The 21423-nt window shown below is 37.8% G+C and overlaps 1 protein-coding gene across 4 annotated transcripts in view; it reads left to right on the top strand.

Moving 5' to 3' along the window:
- FAM228B (family with sequence similarity 228 member B) overlaps positions 1–21423 on the top strand; it is a 24227-nt gene extending 2804 nt beyond the window's left edge. For 2 of the 4 annotated variants that reach the window (XM_058551697.1, XM_058551700.1), the window contains exons 3-10: positions 4273–4341; positions 6038–6229; positions 6874–6954; positions 9750–9837; positions 9932–10088; positions 15895–16002; positions 18607–18737; positions 21086–21423. In XM_058551697.1, coding sequence (XP_058407680.1) covers positions 4273–4341; positions 6038–6229; positions 6874–6954; positions 9750–9837; positions 9932–10088; positions 15895–16002; positions 18607–18703 — 792 coding nt within the window. In that variant the 3' untranslated portion in view covers positions 18704–18737; positions 21086–21423. The remainder of the gene's footprint in view (positions 1–4272; positions 4342–6037; positions 6230–6873; positions 6955–9749; positions 9838–9931; positions 10089–15894; positions 16003–18606; positions 18738–21085) is intronic. The other 2 variants (XM_058551698.1, XM_058551701.1) reach the window with 2 other exon arrangements.

Here is a 21423-nt window from a genome sequence, read left to right as displayed (position 1 = left end):
CTGTTTATATATATTGGTTGGTGAAGTGTTTGCTCAAATATTTTACCCATTTTTAAGTTGGATTGTTTGTTATCTTATTGTTGAGCTTTTATTATTGAAAGATAATTTACACACCATAAAATTCACTACTTTAAAGTGTATGATTCAGTGACTTTTAGTATATTCACAACTAGCACCACTATCACCACTATCTAATTCCAGAACATTTTCATCACCCCCAAAAGAAACCTCATACCCTTTAGCAGTCACTTTCCATTCCCTTCTCTCCCTGGCCACCACTAATGTACTTTCTCTCAGATTTGTCTATTCTGGACATTTTATACAAATGGAATCATACCGTATGTAGTCATTTGTGACTGGCTTCTTTCACTTAGCATACTGTTTTCAAGGTTCATCCATGTTGTAGCATTTATCAGTACTTCATTCCTTTTTATGGCTAAATAATATTTCATATGGATATACCACATTTTATTTATCCATTCATCAGTGGATGGGCATTTGGATCATTTCTGTTTTTTGGCTATTATGAATAATGCTGCTGTGAACATTTGTATGCAAGTTTTGTGTGAACATACATTTTTGTTTTGTTTTTTTCGGTGAGGAAGATTGGCCTTGAGCTAACATTTGTGCCAGTCTTCTTCTATTTTGTATGTGGCACGCTGCCACAGCCTGGCTTGATGAGCAATGTGTAGGTCTGCTCCCGGGATCTGAACCTGTGAACCCTGGGCCGCCAAATCGGAGTGCATGAACTTAACCACTGTTCCACCAGGCCGGCCCCCTTAACATATGTTTGAGGAACTGCGTGTTTCCCACAGTGGTTGTACCATTTACGTTCTCATCAGCAATGTATGAAGGTTCCAATTTCTCCACTGCTTGGATTTCACTGAACCTCTTTTATCTGTGGACTTATAGTTCCCAACAAATTTGGAAATTTTTCAGCCATTATTTCTTCAAATATTTTTTCTATTCCTCCCCTAACTCCTTTTGGGAAATACAATTACATGTATAATAGCATGCTTGAAATGGTCCCTTAGCCCACTGATACTCTGTTAATTTTTTTCAGGTATTTTTCCCCTGCATTTCATTTTGGACAGCTTCTATGTTATGATTTTAAGTTTACTGAGCTGTTCTTCTGTAACATTGAATGTGCTGATAAGCCTGTCTGGTGTATTGAAAATCTCAGATGTAGTAATTTTCATCCCAAGAAGTTTTATTTGGGTCTTTTTTATATCTCCCCTGTCTCAGAACTTCTGCTGTTTCTTCTACCTTCTTGAACTTAAGAACTACAGGTATAATAACTATTTTAATGTCCTAGTGTAATAATTATTTCATATGTGCCACTTCTGGGGCAATTTTAATTGATTTTCTTCTTCATTATTGGTCAAATTTTCCTGCTTCTTTGTATGCCTGGTGATTTTTTATTGGATGCCAGACATTGTGAATTTTACCCTGTTGAGTGCTGGATATTTCTGATTTCCCATAAATATTCCTGAGCTTTGTTCTGGGATGCACTTGGACATAGTCTGATCCTTTTGGGTCTCGCCTCCAAGCTTTGTTAGGCAGGACCATAGCAGCATCTAGCATATGGCTAATTTTGCTTCAGTACTTATACAGAACCCCTCTAAGTTCTCAACTGTATGCTTTTTGAACCATGGGGTTTTTCACTCTGGCTGATGTTAAGAGGAATAACTCCTGGGGCTGTGTGACCTCTAGGGATTGTTCCCCCTAATCCTTTCAGGTGCTTCTTTGCCAGTGTTTCTTTGGGTAGTTCCCCCACATGCATGTAGTGTTGAATGTTCAGCAGAAGACTCAAGGGGGACTCTCTACAGATCTAACCCTCTGCAAATACCCAATCTCTTTCTCTGTGTAACTTTTCTCCCTCTGGTACTCTGCCCTATGAACTGTAGCTGCCCTGGCCTCCCCAGACTCCTGGCTTCCCTCATGTCAGGGAGACAGCTGGGTTCCACCTGATTTCCTCCTCTCTGTGCCACAGTCTGGAAATTCTTTTCAGGCGCTGAACTGAGCTATCACAGGGCTCACCTTGTTTTCTGTTTCTCAGGAGCCACTGTTCTTCATTGCCTGATGTCCAATGTCCTGAAAACTGTTGTTTCACTCTTTTGTTTTTTTAAAGGTGGGAGGGTAAATCTGTTCCCTGTTACTCTATCTTGTCTGAAAGTGGAAGTTCTCATCCCAGCCATCATTTCTTCAAACATTTTTTTCTGCTCCGTTCTTTTATTTCTCACTTCTGGGACTCCACTTACCCACCTGTTGAACCTTTTGCTATTGTCTCTTAAATCACTGCAGCTCTATTATTTTCCAATCTTTTTTGTCTCTCTTTTTCGGATTAGATAATTTCTATTGATCTGTGTTCAAGTTCACTGACTCTTTTTATGTCATCTCTTATCTGCTATTAAGCCCATTGAAGTTTGTTTGGTTTTTAAATTTAAGAACTATATTTTCCACTTGGTTCTTTTTTATAGTCTCTATTTCTCTGCTGAGATTTTCTATCCAATCATTGTGAGCATATTTTCCTTTAACTTCTTAAGCACAGCTATAATAGTTGACCTAAAATCTTTGTCTGCTAATTCCAACATATGGGCCATCTCAGAGTTTGTCTCTATTGATTGCCTTTCTCATAAGTAGGGGTCACATTTTCCTCTTTCTTGGTGTGTCTAGTAATGCTAGACTATATTTTGGACATTATGAATGATACATTGTAAAGGTTCTGGATTCTGTTAGGTTCCTCTGAAGAATACTGAGCTTTTGTTTTAGCAGGAAGTTTAACTGGACTGAACTCAAACTCCAAACTTTGCCTTGCCTGTGGTTGGCAGCAGGTGAAATCACTGTTTAGTCTTTTTTAGCTTTAGCAGGGCTGCATGGAGTCTGCCTTGTGCGTACATAGTTCAAGGGTCAGCTGGAGATTTGGTCAGAGTTTATTTGCAGAATTCATGGTATTGACTCTATGGCTTTCTCCTTTTAGGTATATATCTTCTCTTACTTTCCAGCTCCTATAGTTGCCCTGAACTTGGTCTTCTAATTCTTGAATCTGTAAAACTGCATGTTTCTATCTGAGTTTCAACCACCTCCTTTAGTCCTCACTGAGACCTGCTCTTAGACAAAAGTCCATAAAAAACTAAAAACTTATCCAGGGCTGTTCTCTTTTTCCCAATGTTGACTACCCTCTAGTTTCTCCCTGCTTTTGGTCAGTCTCCAGTTCTTCAGATTGTTGTTTTTTTATATTTTTGTCTAGAATATTAATTCAGTACCCATCTTGGTTTTGAGAACAGCAGATTTGCCAGGAATAGCAACTACGTGAGGCAAAAAGAACAAAGAAAATGAATTTGGAGTTAGACACATTTGAGTTGAAATTCTGGCTCACTGCAGGATTTTCTAGGCTTCTAGTTGTTGCTTAATTCCCATGAGCCTTAATTTCCTTGGGTGTTAATAAGAAAGGTTAGTTCTTAGATTTTGAGATTTCACTTCTCTGTTCTGGAAACAAGTAGTGGAAATGAAGACAACTACTTCCAATGACAGTTAATTTGAGAATATTTTATTTTTTGTGTAATTATGAGAGGATTTCAAAGGCCTATCACAAATGTCTCCAACTTTGGGCATCTTTTTTTTTTAATTTAATAATTTTTCATTGTGGTAAAATTTATATAGCATAAAATTTGCTATTTTTAACTATTCTTAAGTGTATAATTCAGTGACTTAATGACATTCACATGTATGCTAGAAATTAACCTCTTGTATTTTCTGACAGATATTTAATTGTGGAAGATTTGTTATAAAAATGGAAAAAATTAATGTTATGAACTATTTCCTGAAGACTGTGTTGCTTTAAAATCTGAAAATGTGATTTGTTCATTAAAAATTATTATTAGTATTTGATACCTATAATGCCTAAATGAATTCAAATAGAGGCCTGATTATATCTATTTTGACCCATGAAGGTACAAGCATTTTATAGGATGTGAACAAAGATGGGTTCTACCTACCATGTGACTCTGGGCAAGTCATCTGACCATGCTTGGACTCAAAACGTCTGTGACCTGAGTTATTTTTTTGCCCTAGAATGAACTGTATCTGAGAGCAGAAAGATTCAAATACTCTTAAAAAAGTACTTGCTGATATGACTTGAGGTAGAAAAACTGGATTTACAGAGAACTTTCCAGGGATATGTCTGTCACATAAAATATTATGAGTCCAGGTAGTATTAATAACTTAACTTTTTTAAGATTTGATTTTCAAAATTTTACCCTGTTATTTCAGGTATTAGCTAAAGAAGATATTGATGCAGCTACTCAATCAATATTATATAGAGAAAATTATATAATTAAGGTAAGAATTGGCTACGAAATGTATCTCAAAAATTAAATTTTGTTGTTCTATTTTAGATGTAATGCATCATCATCATAAAAATTTTAGAAAATATAGAAAATAGAAAGAATTAAAAACACTTATTAGCCCCTAGGATTAACCTTAAGAGATCTTTGAGATTGCTCTAATTGACTTCCTCTCGTCCTGTTCTTTGTGGGGATTCTTTCACAGATAACTTACAAGAGTTTCCCCCTACTCATTTGTTCCTTCATCTTAGTGGGGCTTCTGTGGAGTCAATATGTATTATTAAGAGCTTTAAGAACTGTTATTGGAACATACTGACCAATTATTACTCAGGTTTACATTAGTAAGAACAAGGCTTTAACTGTAGCAGGATGGGCATAATTATCAGACACAGCAATTGGCTATGTGAAGTATACCAAACACTGGGGTAGGTCATCTGTTTTTGTTTTGAAGAATTTCCTTTAAATTTGTTTAAAAAGGAAAGGAACTATTCATTGAGAATGGTTGAAGTGTGCTATGACCTGAAGTTAGAGAGAATCTCTCAGGATTCTTATATTTTACTTTTTTCATTATGAATTTCATGTTGTTGATCCTAGTAATCACATTATTTCATTTGCTAGATGAAAGGTAGATGAGCAGTTTTGGTGAGAATGATTTATAGTCTTAAATCAGGCATTTTCTTTGCAGGCTACTTGCCATTTGGACCAGATTGTGCTACACTTGTGCCTCTTTACTCTTGTCTTTTTTTTTTTCCCCATAGAATATTTTTCTTCCTCATTCTCTGTTATCCCTTCTCTTCCTAGATAACTCCTCATTCTTTAAGGCTCATCCCAAATGTCTCCCATTTTAGAAATCTTTTTTGAAAAGTTTAATCATTTTTTCCCGTTGTGGTAATTTGCTATTTTTAATGATTTTTAAGTGTACAATTCAGTGACATTAATTACATTCACATGTTGTGCAACCATCATCACTATTTCCAAATAGATGGATGTTGTGCAACCATCACCACCATCTACTTCCAAAACTTTTTCATCACCCAACCAAACTTTATTCTCATTAAGTAATAACTCCCCATTCCTCCCTCCCCAAGCCTCTGGTGACCTCTAATTTACTTCTGTCTCTATGAATTTGCCTATTCTAGATATTTCATGTAAGTGGAATCCTACAATATTTGTCCTTTTGTGTCTGGCTTATTTCACTTAGCATATTGTTTTCAAAGTTCATCCATGTTGTAGCATGTGTCAGAACTTCATTCCTTTTTATGACTGTATAATATTCCACTATATGTATCTACCACATATTGTTTATACATTCGTTGATGGACACTTGGGTTGTTTCCACCTTTTGGATATTGTGAATAATGCTGCAATGAACATTGGTATACAAGTATCTGTTTGAGTCCCTGTTTTTAATTCTTTTATATATATGTATATGTATCTTGCTATATTGTCCCTCCTCCCATTGCTTTGTAGATTTGTTTTGTAGTCTGTCCCTCCAGGGAGAGCAGCATGTTATCTAATTTACCTCTGTGTTCCTTGTTTCCAGTACAGTGTGTATCACACAGTGGAAGCCAAATAAATGGTTGAATTAATGAATGACTTTGTTAGTTATTGTTAGGAATGTAAATGAAGTTTAAATTTTAGAACAAGAAAGATTTAAGATAATCTATTTCTTTTCTATCATTGTTTGCTAGGAACTAGATAAGTATTTACAACATCATGACTTCTTAAATGCAAGAAGAAAAGAGATATTATATAAAAGATGGGTTGACCATGTGGCAGATCCTCTCCAGAAGAAAATTATAGAAAAAGTTTGTTCACATAAGAAGATTGAAAAAAGGAGACAAGAGGAATTAGATGGTTTTTTAAAACACGTAAATAAAAAGGTACTAAGAGATCATTTGAAACCTTTTTCAGTTGGTTTAAAAACTGTGGTTATCTTTGTTCATTTATAATCATCCAAACAGCCTGCCCCTGCCCGCTCTATGTATGTGTAATCTATACTCTGTTGTAGCATGTGCTGTTCTTAAATCCAGGACATATGGAGAGGGTGGAAGAAGAGGATTAGGTCTGGATTTAAGTGTGTACATTAGAATCATTGTCCTTTGTTTTTCCCACATAATTATTTATATATCAATCTAAAAATTTTGGACTTTAGGTTCAGGATATATATTTTTTGTTCTGGAACTCTATTTACAAAGCTATAAAATATTTCTGTTCTCCTAGCATTTTAAAGAGATCTGCAATGTTTGATTTAGTAAGCATTTAAAAACAAATTCCCAAATCTTTTAGTGTTCTAACATTCTTTATTAAAATCTTGCAAATTTTAAGTAGATTCCTTCTGTCACTATAATATTTATTACTTGAACAAATTTAATTTCAAATTTGGTCTTCCCTTCCATTTTGCATTTGTCATTGATGCCATTTCAGAGCTTAAGAATGGAACTGTGTATTTAAGTCGAGTTCTGTTATGCTCGAAATTAGTTGTGCACGTCTTGTTCTTACGTGTGGTTTTGTTTCCTTCCTATAGGGAAATGCATTTGTAGAGCACTATGATCCAGAAGAGTATGATCCTTTTTATATGAGCAAAGAGGACCCAAATTTTCTGAAGGTAGGATAGATTTTTATTTTGACTTTGGTATTATGTGGTTGGTTTTTTTGAGCAGCCCCAATATATGAGTAGTCCTTTAGTGATTCCCTAAGAATGCAGTAATATCTTAAGAATAGTTTCCCATCTCCATATCTTAGAAAGGAACAAAAAAGCCAAAGTCTAAAGTAAATTAAACCTCTATAAAATTTGCAAATATTGTATAATAATTGGATAATAGGTAATGTTTAAAAATTTCATAGACTTCTAGTTTGTTACAAAAGTGATATATTTTTATGATAAATGAGAAAATCTATTTTAAATAAAGATAAAAAAACACTCATGATTCTATTACCCAGTATGAACTCATTAATATTTTTCTGTTTATCCTTCAAGACTTTTTCTATATGTAGGTGCATATGCACATTTTTATTTTACAGAATTGGGATTATACTCTACATTAGGTTTTATAATTTGCTTTTTTCCCCCTCAATAGTTTATGATTTGCTTCTTTCCTTGGTCAATAAATTTAAATACATAATTTTAAGCATTGCATGGTATTCTATTATTAATAGCAGTTAACTTGCACTGAAGGCTTAACTGAATGTTAGGACTTTTTTCTTTTCATTTTATTTCATCTTCATTGCTATCATGTGAGGTAATTTACAGATGAGGCAAGTGAGGCACAGATAGGTTAAGTTACTTGTTCAAGGTCACACAGCTGTAAATAGCAGAGCAGAGATGTGTTTCTAATCATATATGGTATCTTGCTATAACATCTTTTTTTTTTTTTTTTTTACATATTCCCTATTTTAAACATCTAGATTGTTTTTGACATTATAATGAACAGTCCTGTAACTTTTTATTTCTTAATTTTTTCCTTAGGGTAAGTTGCTAGAAGTAGAATTGCTATGTTAAAGGTTATGCATGATTTTGATTCATATTGCCAAATTGTCCTCCAGAATGGTTGTATAAATTTGCACCCCCACCAGAATCCGTTTTTCCACACTTTTGCTAATAGTGGATATTATTAAGCAAAATACTATCCTTGAGTAATAGACCAACCTTGAGTCATAGACATTTTAAACTGCTGGCATTTGCAGGTAAAGCAGGTCCTTTTTTTTTTTTGCCAAATTGGGATGTGTGTATATGCTATTTTCCCTGTTTTTATAGGTGAGAGTTAAACTGAGAGTTTAGAGTTAGAGCCTTAGATATACTAACTAGTAACATAGCTAGTAAGGGGCAGAATTGGGATTTGAAACCAGATCTTTTTGATACCAAAATTCCATTCTGTTCTTTTGCCATGCTGCCTTTCTAAGCTGACAGGTGACCTCTTAACGTAAGCTGAGTACTGTGAAGTTACAGCAGCAGTTCTCAAAGTGAGGTGCATAGACCTTTGTGAGCCCCAAAACCCTTTTGGGGGTCCATTAGGCCAAATCTTTTCATGATAGTGCCAAATATTATTTGTCTTTTTCTTTGTGTTGACATTTGCTCTGATGTTGCAAAAGCAATGGTGGGTAAAACCGCTGGTGCCTTAGAACAACTTAAGTCAATGTCACCAAATTGTACTGGTAGTCTCATATTCTTCATTGCCATGCACTCACAGTAAAAAAAAAATTCCAATTTCACTTCAGAATGCCCTTGACCAAACAGTAAAAATTATTATTAAATCTTGCTTTTTGAGTATACATCTTTTTAATATTCTGTGATAAAATAGGAAGTATGCAAAGAGCACTTTCTGCATACTGAAATACAGTACAGTTGTTTGAACTGTGAGCTGAATTGGTTGATTTCTTTTTCATGGAACACCATTTTTACTTGAAAGAATGACTTTCAAACTATGGTTATTAAGTCTTGGGTATTTGGCAGACATTTTCTGGAAAATTAATGAAGTGAGTCGTGACTTCAAGAAAAACAACTGACAATATTTGTTGCCAATGATAAAAATGTGAACTTTTAAGCAAAGAATTCAAATTTTGGAAAAATCATATGCACTATCATGAATGTGACAGTATCCTAATACTCAAAGAGTTTACTGATGAGATTAGTAATGATATTAATGAATGTGATTATTGTATAATGAAATGTATTAACATTTGGAAGATCTCACATAACTCAGTGATCCAATTTTTTCCAAACAACCAATTCATGACATGGATAAAAGATCCATTCAACATTCAGGATAGACCACTGGATTTTAATGTAGCAGAGTTTGAATAACTTATTGATATGGTTTCAGATTCCACATTGTAACTAACCTTTAAGAAGCTACCACTCAGGGGGGGCCGGCCCAGTGGCGTAGCCGTTAAGCGCGCTCGCTCCGCTGCAGTGGCCCGGGGTTTGGATCCCGGGTGCGTACCAACTCACTGCTGGTCAAGCCATGCTGTGGTGGTGTCCCATATAAAGTGGAGGAAGATGGGCATGGATGTTAGCCCACGGCCAGTCTTCCTCAGCAAAAAGAGGAGGATTGGCAACAGATGTTAGCTCAGAGCCAATCTTCCTCACAAAAAAAAAAAAAAAGAAAGAAAAAAAAAAGAAACTACCACTCAAAAAGTTTGGGTGTAGTGTCTAAGAAGAATATACACAATGATCTGAAAAGGCTATTAAAACAAGAACTAAACATGGCTGGAGGACCTTGCTAAGACATGTGTTGGAGTGCTTCCATCTCTTTGTAATGTGTTAAATATATATCATGGTTAGACTGCCATTAGTTTGTAGATACTGATTCTTATTTTTCTGGCATAAGAGCCATACATGGATGCTTAAGATAGACTGAAAAGACCTGCAACACAGTCCTCAAAGAAGTGCTTTTCTTGTAGGTTACCATCCCACCATTTCGTGACCCTTTGAAAAAGGCACAATATGACAAAGATGACGAAAAGAGAACTCTTCTTCAGTGTGAGACTGGTACTTAGTTCCTAATTGTTATATGATTTCATAACCCAAGAGCAATGGGAGTTGCATTTAAGGGTACTAATTTAGGTTACTAATCTTCCTACAGGCAAAATATATACAATGAAAGAATTTAAAGAGGTTGAGAAGGCCAAACTGCATTCCAGATTTCCAAGAATTTCTACTTCAAGGCACTTTATGACTCCAAATGAGTGGCTTAAACTGCCTACAAGCTACATAGAAAGTGAATTTTGTAAAAGGAGCAGGTAATGGTTAATATAATAGAAATTATGGAACCTCTTGGAATTTGAAAACTTTTTCTTGAGACAGTGATATAAATTTTGTCATAGTTAGGATTTTTTTAAATTTCATTTTCAAAGAGAAATCTACTATAATTCTTTTCTTTGTTCCTCTGTATGCAATGTTTCTTTTTTCTTGGGTACTTTCAAGATTTTCTCTTTGTCCTTGGTTTTCATTAGCTAGACTATGACGTGTCTAGGTGGTTTATTTTTTTTCCCTTTCTTTCTGTTTATCCTGCTTAGGGTTCTCAGAGATTCTTGTACCTGTGGTTTGATGTCTTTCATTATTTTGGTGGAAATTCTATGGCATTATCACTTCAAATATTTCTTATGCCCCATTCTTTCTGGAGTTTTTTTTCTGTGACTCCAATTATATGTATGTTAGGTCATATGATAATGTCCCATACCTCTATAGCATTAGATACTCTGTTCTTTTTTTTTAACTTTTTTTTCTATTTGTATTTCAGTTGGACAATTTCCGCTCACCTATCTTTACGTTCACTGACTCTTTCCTCAGCTGTGTTCCATCTATTTATCAGCCCATCAAATGAGTCTTTCCTTGGCTGTGTCCCATACTGAAGGGCCTATCAGAGGAATTCTTCATCTCTGATGTGATGATTTTTATTTTTAGCATTTCCATTTGATTTTTTTACATAGTTTTCATTTCTCCTGAAATTTTCCATCTGTTCATACATGTTGTTCACCTTTCTAGTAGATTCTTTAACATATTACTCATAGTTATTTTAAATTCCCTATCTTATAGTTCCAACATTAGGGTCATTTCTGAATCTGGTTCTGTTGTTTGTTTTATCTCTTGACAGTGGGTTACTTTGTCTTGCTTTTTTTTTGCATGTCTTATAATTTTTGATTGAATGCCAGATATTTGAGGTTATTTTGTCTTGCTTTTTTTGGCATGTAATTTTTGAATGAATGCCAGGCATTAGAAATAGAAGAACAGTATAGACTGAGTATTTATGTCTAGAAACGGATATGCCTCTTCTTCTGTCAAGCATTAGTGTGGAGAATTGGGCTTATGTAGTCAGAAGTTGAACTGGGTTTAGGTATTATTATTGCTATTGTTACCTTCAGTGCACTACAGGCTTCAAATGCCTCTAGTGGTGGGCTACTGTTACCTTGTGTTTAGGGTGGGGGCTAGGGTGCCCAGAGGGATTTTCTCAAGTGTTTCTGCTTCCCCTTCAGGTTTGGGCTCTTGCTTCATCTCCAGAAGTATACTGCTGTTGCTTGTGGCTAGGCTTATAGTGGGGGCAGAGGAATGTTCTCTTTTTTCCTTTCCAGCTTCAGTTTTAGGCAAGCCCTATATGCTTGGGCCTAAGGAGTAGGGCTGTCTTAGAGTTACTTTCCCTTCTCCCTGTGGCAGCCAAACTCTGTCTTGTATCTGTGGTTGTTCTTGGATGGTAGTTTCCTGCCCCTCTTCCAATAGTAGCAGAACTCTGCTTGGTATGGGTATAGGATTCTGGGCCCAAGGCAGTTTCTTGCCCCTCCCCCTGGGACAGAGGATTTTTGCTTCTATCCCTGTCCTAGTAGCAGTGGATCCTTGCCTCTGCCCTGGGTGTAAGAGGATTTCCCACCCCTCCTCCAGAGGCAGACAGGTTTTGCTTTTATTCCTCTCCCAGAAGCACTAGATCTTTGCTTGTTGTCCTAGAGGAAAAAGAGTTTGTTTCCTTTCCCCCAGCAGCTTAAGGCTTTTGCTTTGTAGGAGGGAAGGGTCCAGGGAAGTGGGTAGGGTTCTGCACTTGTTTATCTTTGCCACTGATGGGGGCTGTCTCTGGTTTTCTGCCCTGTGCCCAATCTTAATATGTCTTTCATATTTCCCATCTCCTTACGTAATTTCTTTGGATATATTTTTCACTTTACTAGTTCTTTCTTCACTGTGTTGAATATTAAAATTTTTAATTTCTTAAAACCCCCACCCCCACCCATATGCTTGTTCATTCCTGATAGGCTTTTATTGTTTTCTTATCTTAGTGATTGGATCCTTTTTTTCTTTAAACATTTTATACATTGCTATACTACATTCTATATCTGATAATTCCAAATTCTGTATTCCTTGGGGAACCTAAATCTATTGTTTTTCCCTGCTGACTCTCAATTATAATGGTTTGCTTTCTCATATGCTTAGTGAATTTTGTGAGTTAATTACATGACTTTATTTTTAGGTGTCCTATTGGCCTAAATTGGGAAAGCTTTCCTACATAAAGGATTTGCTTCTGTTTCTGCCTCTGCTGGTAGCTGGGAGGCCGTCAGCCTGGGCCCACTTCAGCTCCCTTCAAAGGGAGGCTCAGTATGGCAGTCTCAAGTTTAGTGTCCTCACCTTATAGCTGGTGCAGGGCTCATTACCCTGTTAACTCTGTTACTGGCGTCTGCCCTTAGGGGTATTCCACCTGCCACTGCTGCCCACCACATGGCCCCAGCTTCCCACACCTCTAGCCTCTGCTAGGTTTGTGTGAGTGTGTGATTCTTCAAGACCTCCTCTATCTCTTGTGAGACTAGTGAGGCCTCAAAGATACACTAGATACATTCTATCCAATGTCTAGTTGTTTGGAGTGAGTGGGTTCCCTCAAAGCAGTGCATTTCCAAGGTATACACAGGCATGGATAGTTTTAAGGGACTTAACTTCCAGATTCTGAAGTCTATATGTACTCTTTCCAAAAACTGATCTGCCTGAGAACAAGCCTGTATTCATATTACTTCTTATCCCACTTTTTAAAAGAAAAGTGTATACCTTTCAACCTGGGTCTAAAAAATTCTAGGGTGCCAAATAAAGGGATAAATAAAAATATTGGCTTTAGAGAGAGTTTCTTTAATGATGAAGCAAGGAAACTCAACCCATAGGTCTTTCTGTATTTCCCTGTCATATATAATTTATTTTACTTTAATTAATAATTAATAAATTGATTAATTTAAAGGCTTGCTTTAGAATCAGAGTACTTGGTCTGTGTTGGGCTGCTCTGAATTTGGGATAGTTGAAGCCATATAATTTATTTATTTATTTATTTTATTTTTTTTGTGAGGAAGATCGGCCCTGAGCTAACATCCATGCTAATCCTCCTCTTTTTGCTGAGGAAAACCGGCTCTGAGCTAACATCTATTGCCAATCCTCCTCGTTTTTTTTTTCCCCCAAAGCCCCAGTAGATAGTTGTATGTCATAGTTGCACATCCTTATAGTTGCTGTATGTGGGACGTGGCCTCAGCATGGCTGGAGAAGTGGTGGGTCGGTGCACGCCCAGGATCCGAACCTGGGCCGCCAGTAGCGGAACGCACGCACTTAAACGCTAAGCCACGGTGCCGGCCCAAAGCCATATAATTTAGTGATGCTTCTTTTAAATATAACTGTAATGTTTTGTAGGACTGCCAAAATTTTCAACATACACTGGCTGTAATCTTCAGATAACAGTTTTATGTGATTGCTTTCAGATTTGGTATGCTTTATTCAATATGGTGATTACAATCTATTTTATCAAATAATATCCTAAAACTTTCATTCCTAGTAAGGCCAATACTCATTTTATTTTATCCTAATGAAGCTGATATTTTAAAAATCTCCTATTAACAAGAAACAAACATTTAGGGGCCGGCCCGGTGGTGTAGCGGTTAAGTGCGCGCGCTCTGCTGCTGGCGGCCTGGGTTTGGACCCCGGGCGCGCTCTGACGCACTGCTTGTCAGGCCGTGCTGTGGCGGCGTCCCACATAAAGTGGAAGAAGACGGGCATGGATGTTAGCTCAGGGCCAGTCTTCCTCAGCAAAATGAGGAGGATTGGCATAGATGTTAGCTCAGGGCTGATCTTCCTCACAAAAAAAACAAAAAGAAAAAAACATTTAAACTTATAATGAAAAATTGTAGGTGTCAACTTTAAAATGTGCAAGGGGTTATGTGGTTTTTCAAAATTCTTTTAAAGAGTATAGAAACAAAACTGTTTGAAGATCACTGCCTCGGAGCTCCTAGTTAGCCATTATTATGTATATTATACTTTTTGTTCATATATATATACACACACACACACACACACACACATCATATATATATATCTTTACATGTACTGTGAATTCCTTGAGGATAGTAATTGGGTGGCACAAAGTCAGTATTTGTTTTATGAACTAATGAGTGATGATTGGATATGGTGAATAGGGAGAGAGGTGGTCAAAGAATTCCCTGATGTTTTAAGTCGAGGTCACAGGGAGGATGGAGGTGCAATTAGCAGAAGAGGGAACACAGGAGGAGCAGATTCAGAAAGGCAGTTGATGAGTTCAATTTTGTTCATGCTGAGTTTTATATATGCTGTAAAGACGTATTACAGGTTGTTGGAAAAGTGAGACTACAGCTCAAGAGAGAAGAGTATTTGAGGCTGGAGAAATAAAGAGTTATTCACTTTGGAAATGAGACTACAAGCATAAGAATAGATTAGATAGGGTGAGGAGAGAATACTAGGAAAAAGAAAAGACTGAGACCAAAGGTTATACTATAAAATTTAGGCGGTGGGAGAAAGAAAAGGAGACAGAAGAAGCAGTCAGTGATTTGCCACAGATGTCAGGATAGGAAAGAGTGACAAGAAAGGTCAGGCACTATGCCAAATGCTTTGGAGTATAGAGAACTGAAAAGAAGCCACTGGATTTGGTGACTAAGGACAGTACTGCCCATACTGTTAGTTGGCTGTGAGCAAAAGGAGAGGTAGCTGAGAAGGTCCAATAGGGTAATACCCTTCTCCTCCAAACTTTTCATTATCCTTGGGTCCCCTTACTATTTACTCTCATTCTCAAGGTTCTGCCCCAAGACAGCCTTGCCTAAAGAAAGTTCCTGCAGACAAATGACCCACTGCATTAGCCCTTCTCAGATATATTAACACAGGAAAGCCTTCTGTCTTCACAATAATGCTTTATACACTAATCTAGATGTTTGCCATACCCATTTCTTTTCTTTTACTCAAAGCATATTTCAAATTCCACATTCTCTAGGAAAACCCATTCTAATTAAATCAAGGTCAGACTGATCCTTTCCATTAATTCTTTGTGTGGGCATTTGCATGCTGGGTGTACTGAGTATGTTAGTTAGGATAATAGCCGGGGCTCTTGGTTTCTTGAATCCACCCTAGAAAAGGATTCATTTATTGGGGATTTGTATTGCTCACAGAATCATTGGGAATTTTTAAGAAACAGGGCTGTGTTTCAGGAAAAACTCCCCAAATCACAGTATAGAACTGGCTGGTGAGGGATGTGTTATTTCTGCTGTGATCAGGAAGCTGTAGAATTAGGAAGCTGCTGTTCCAGCTGTTTGCCTCAGAGCCACACTAGCTCTGCTATAATCTGTGCCAGAAAAATGGATGCTCCCCACAGGGCCCATATCACCTTTCCAATCAGCTCTTGAGCGGGGGCAAGACTGGAGGGATCTAAGGCACCTATCTGCCACCTACGGCAAGGGAGACTGGGAAATGGAGCGTTTGAGTTCTCTCTGGGAGAAGCATTTTACATTTATGCTTGTAAATGACAGAATCTCTAAGGCTTCTTTTTACATTAGAGTATAAGCTCCTAGTGGATAGGGAGTACTTTAAACTTTGCCTAGCTGATTGTACATTCTCAGTAAATATAAACCAATCTCCATCATGGTTTCAGCAACTTTTAAAAACCCAAGAATGCACACCAGTTTGAAGTAATGGTATTTTGGACAATATACATAGCAGTCAATGTATAACAATAATTTCTGTAAAAATATAAGCTAGTATTGTTTTCAAAACATCCTCATACATGTTATCTTGTTAAAGGTTAAAAGTGAAAGTGAATTTTAACGATACTAGTTGTGATTTGAAACCCTCGGCAAGAGCTCCTCGTCTTCTGGAATCTCAGGAAGAAGAAAAAGCAGTGATTTACAAGTAAGCCTATTATTCCATAGCTTTGCTCTTCTTTCATTTGAGCTGCTTGGCTGTGTTTCTACCCACTATCATCCTTTTAAGTTGCTGAAGTCAGTGCTGAGGCGTACACCACTCTTGTGGCATGACATCAGGCATCTCCTGCCACTGTGTCTGAGTGAAGTGGCAACTTTCCTCAGCTTTTTCTGATTTTAAAGAACAAGTAGCTAACACATTCAGAAATAACAAGCACAGACACAGAAAAAATTGTTAGCAACTCATATTAAAGTTAAAATTAGGAGATTTTTAATTGAATTGGAGCAGTAAAAATAGAATTTTGGACTAGTTTTGGTGGGTAGTAGCTGTTACAATATTGTACCCAGAGTGAAAAGATGTTATAAGCAGAGAAGTGGTACATACTACTGTGCATATCACAAGGGAAATCATCTCAATTAACTAGTTATGGAATTAAAAGTAAGAGATTTTTCTACATAGTTACATAACTTGTTAACTATCTGATTAAAAGTAATGAGATCACACAGCCGTTGCTGAAGGGATAAAATGGTGCAGCAACTTTGGAAAACAGTTGGGCAGTTTCTCAAAATGTTAAACATTAAATTACCATGTGATCCAGCAGTTCAACTCCTAGGTTTCTACTCAGGAGAAATGGAAACATACATTCACATAAAGACTTGTACATGAGTGAGTGTTTATTATTATTCACAATAGCAAAAAAATAGAAACAACCCAAATGTTCATCAACTGGTGAATGGATAAACAAAATGTGGTACATCAATACATAGAATATTGTTTGGCAATTAAAAGGAAAAGAAGTACTGATACATGCTACAACATGGATGAACTTCAAAACTATTATACTCAGTGAAAGAAGACAGTCACAAATTTGATTCTATTTATATTTACAGTCATGCATTGCTTAACGACTGGGATACATTCTGAGAAATGCATCATTAGGTGATTTGTGATAGAGTGTACTTACATAAACCTACATACCTAGGCTATATGGTAATAATCTTATGGGGCCATATTGTATATGTGGTCCATCATTGACCAAAACATCGTTATGTGGCACATGACTATATGTGAAATGTCCAGAAAAGGCAAATCTGTAGAGACAGGAAGTAGATTATTGGTCACCTAGGGCTGGGTTTAGGAATGGAGACTAATTATAAATTAGCATGAAGTTTTTGGAGGACAGAAATGTTCTAAAATTAAATCATGGTGATGGTTGCACAACTCTGTAAATATACTAAAAATCATTGATTTGTATACTTAACGTGTAAAATTTATGGTGTGTAAATTATACCTAAGTAAATCTGTTAATAATAATTAAAAAGAACCTAGCAAGGCAGAAGATAAATGAGCTTATACATGTGATGTCATTTAGGAGGTTGGCCTACAATTCTCTGTTCCTAAAAAGCCTCAAAGTAAGCTGCAGGAGTTTCCCTTTCCTTTTTCTGAATAGGCTCAGAATTTAATGAATAAACACAGTGTGGCAGAAGCGGGAGGGCTGTTAGAGATGCTTGATGCTGGCATGGCCAGCAGAGAGAACTAATTACCTCAGGAGGATCTTAGTGATGTAAAGTAGAAACAGATGACTGTTAGAGATGGAGCTGGCGACCGTGCAATCCTCAGTGTCCTTGAGGTGTGGTTTAACAATTTGCTGCTTTTTGAATTAGAGCTGAAATTGAGAGATAATAGGAAGTATTGAAAGTAAGCCCTATTCACTTGGTATCAGAAGGTCTTAAAAGATGGAATGAGGGGCCGGCCTGGTGGTGTAGTGGTTAAGTTCACGCATGCTCCGCTTCGGTGGCCCGGGGTTCGCAGGTTCGGATCCCGGGCTCTGACCTATGCACTGCCCCATATACAAAATAGAGAAGATGGGCACAGATGTTAGCTCAGGGCTAATCTTCCTCAGCAAAAAGAGGAAGATTGGCAACAGATCTGTCACCTCAGCGCCAATCTTCCTCACCAAAAAAAAAAAGATGGAATGATTCAGAACCACTCTTGTGTACTAGGTTCCAAAAGAGTAAGTTCCTCTACAATCCCTAACTGCTGTGGTCTCACACAGACTTGTTTGGGTCAGGTTTTAGGATAAACACCTTAATCCTATTTCATTTCTATATATGGTATAAAAGGAGGGGTTTTGTCCTCAAATACCGCTTCCAGCTGAGTGTGACCTAGATATGAAGGAAAACATTGCATTGTTGGAGTACCTAGGGGCTTATATTTTAGACTAGAGGCTTAAGTTTATGAGCTTCCCGTGGAAGAAGGAGGAGGAAGATTCTATTCTCTTCCATGAATTAGGGAAGCATCCCAATTATGGCATCAGGGGTAGAAAAGGCATATTTGTCTTTGGCAGATAGTCCTTCCCAGGGAAGGCACAATAGACACCTCTATGAGGGGTCATTTATACTGAAGGACCCTCACTGAGCTGTTTGATTAAGCAGCAAAGAGATTTCAGATGAAAATATTACTAGAGCAAGGTAATGCTATTTATTTGGGTTTCTTTTTCATGAAAATGTATAAATTCATATAGAACTCATCAGCTTCAAATATTAAATGCTATAATTGAGTTGATAGTTAAGAAAATTCTTTCCTTTCCAGTTCCTCCCTACAGAAACAAAGGGTCATCCTTTCTGGAAAAAGAACCTCTATGTTATCAGGAGGGAAAGAATCCAAGTCCCAAAGAAGCCAGCTCTGAAGGGCACTTTTCTTCCTTGAAGCTCAGCCAGGAGGTAGAAAAGGATGAGGACCAGGATGCGATGAGAGCTGGGGTAGTCCCATTTTGCAGTACACAGGCAACAATTGCTAATACCAAAATCTGAGCATCTGGAAACTTCTGTGTATGGCAGGCTTCCAGGAAGAGAGGAGGCAGTGGATACCACCCCCCCACCCCAACCAAATAAAGTGGGGAGACAAGGGGGGAAATGTGTTTTCTTTAGTCAGAGGGAATGAAGAGAGTTGCCCCTGGGAGCTACACAATGGAGCTGCCCTCTGGTGGGTGACTGGAGGATTTCCCTAGCTTCCTCTCCTGAGTTTTTGCCCTTCTTCTATCTCTACCATCTCTCTACCATTTACCAGTTATCACACCCAAGCCAGGCCCAAAATTTTGTTCCCCTTAATTCAGCCAAGACAGGTAGAAAATTTTCAAAAGGACTGTGTACCAAATTTAAGAACTAAAGTAAAAGCCCCCAAATTTAAAATGTAAAATGTATAGAAATATAGATGTTCACAGAGCACAGATTTCTCATCCTGAGGTAACTGCAGTTAAACTTGGTGGCCATTTGACTGGTCTAGCCTAGCTGACTGCTCCCAGGTCTAGGTGCCACTTTTCTCCTTCAGTTCTTGTCTCCACACCCTGTATCCCAAGGCTCTGGAGTATAGCTTCTTTTAGGAGTGGCTTTGGAGGAGAAATCAAAGCCCACCCTCCCCATCTCTCAGTTAGAAATCAGTGTGGGAATGGTTTGTTAGTCTGAGTATACAGTTAATCTTTCCATCTTTCTTCTTTTCTGGCTGTCTCCATTTCCCGACTCCTACCCCTGAAGGAAAAGGGAGCTTCTTGTTTTACTTACTCATGGAAAATGTATTAAAACTTTATTTTGTGGTTTAACTCCTTTTACTGTTATGTTTTAATATCCTCCCACATGCTTGCTTGCTTTCTTCATCAAAATTTTAACAAGCACCTACTCTGAGACAGGCAGTGTTTGAGGGGCTGGAGACAGTAAAATAGATAAATCTCTGATCTTGAGGAGCTTACCTTAAACAAACAAATATATAAGTGCAGTGAGGAAAATAAAACAGGTAAAGTGGGGCAGGAAAACTACCCTAACAGAACAGGTTTAAATGGACAGCAAGGAAAAAAAATTTAAGTTACTTTATAATCATACCCCACAAACCCTCTTATGTATTGTAACAGTTATAGGTATCTTGAATTTAACCAGCTCCAAACAGGATTATTCCTTACTTTTGCACTTCTGCCCCTCTTCCTGCCAAACCTGCCTTCCCTCCGAATTTCCCCTAGTTCAGTGAGTAGGACCATAATCCAACCAGGACCCCTCAGGACAAAGGTCTAGGAGTCATCTTTGATTTCTTGCTTTCACTCACCTCCCATGTCTAATAGGTAAAGAGCTCTGTCGGCTTGTTCACTTCTCAGTTCCTCACTACCACCACTGGTTCAAGCCTCTGTGATCTTACCTGGCCTAGTGTACTAGCCTCCTAATTGGTCTCCCTGCTTCTGCTCTCCCCCTTGTATAACCAGTTCTCCATGCAGCAGGCATATTCTTTTAAACACACCAACCTCACTCCCATCTCAGGCTTTTGCCTCTGCCAGTCCACCTGCCTGTGACACTCTTTCCCCAGATCTCTCCATGTCTCACTCCCTTACTTCACTCAGACCTCTGCACAAATATCTTTTCAGAAAAGGCTTCTCTGACTTCTCTACTTAAAATAGTCCCCCTCATCCATTCCCCTACCCTCCCTACTCCCTTTACCTGAAGAGGTGGGGTCCAGGACTCAAATAGAGGGCAGGACAATCCATCTATTGTAAGAGGAAGGCAGGCAGAGGATATATCATGGATATAGATGAAGCTCACTTGGTGAATTCTGTGAAGGAAGATTGTTTACTTCTGTTTAGTTCATTTTCTCAGTGAAGTGAGAATGTCATCCATCAGCTGATAGTGAAGGTGGAGGATAGAGATTTAGAGGTTTGCAAAGAGAAGGGAAGAAAGGAATCTAGTATTTTCTAAATCACAATAATCCTATTGTAAATTAGCACTCCAGACATATTGACATCTGAAAGCAGGACCATAGGAGGTCTTTCAAATCATATCACACATCAGTGATCTACCCCACCTATAATAGGGTTGGCTCTGTCCCCACTCTCTGCATGTTTCTGAATCCAGATAGAGGAGATGCTGAGGCAGGAGCTTTAGGTGGGGACCCTGCCTTCAGATGAGTCACTCAGCTCTGGCAGGAGGACTAGGCTTCGGGGGATCAGCTGAGCTAGCTGAGGAACTCTTTCTGTTCTTGTAAGGCCCTCATCCCTGTATCACACTTAACGCTTTTCTTCTGTCACCTTCAAAAGGTTTTAGCAACCAAGGAGCACACAGCCTGATCCCTGATGGTAAAAGAGGACACAAAAGAAGTCTGCTTGCAAGGAAGCCATCTGCCAGCAGGAATCACGCTGGTAGGACCGAGGAAGGCACTCAAGAATTAGGTTCTATGTCTAAGAAAAGCATCTGCAATCAACTTCACTTCATTTTTGAGTTTAGTGTCTGTATGATAATTAAGAAATGACAATACCATGTATTGACAGTTACTGCAAATGTATTTTTCCCAGAAGTTAAGAAATATTGCCTGTAAGATCCAATAAAAATAATAGCTAGCTTACTGAGTGCCCATCTCGGTTCACTTGGTCTTTCC

This window comes from Diceros bicornis, chromosome 12 (genome assembly GCF_020826845.1).
Source record: "Diceros bicornis minor isolate mBicDic1 chromosome 12, mDicBic1.mat.cur, whole genome shotgun sequence".
Classification (NCBI taxonomy): domain Eukaryota; kingdom Metazoa; phylum Chordata; class Mammalia; order Perissodactyla; family Rhinocerotidae; genus Diceros; species Diceros bicornis.
The sequence above is the reverse complement of the archived record's forward strand: the minus strand, read 5'-3'. Positions and strand labels throughout refer to the sequence as shown.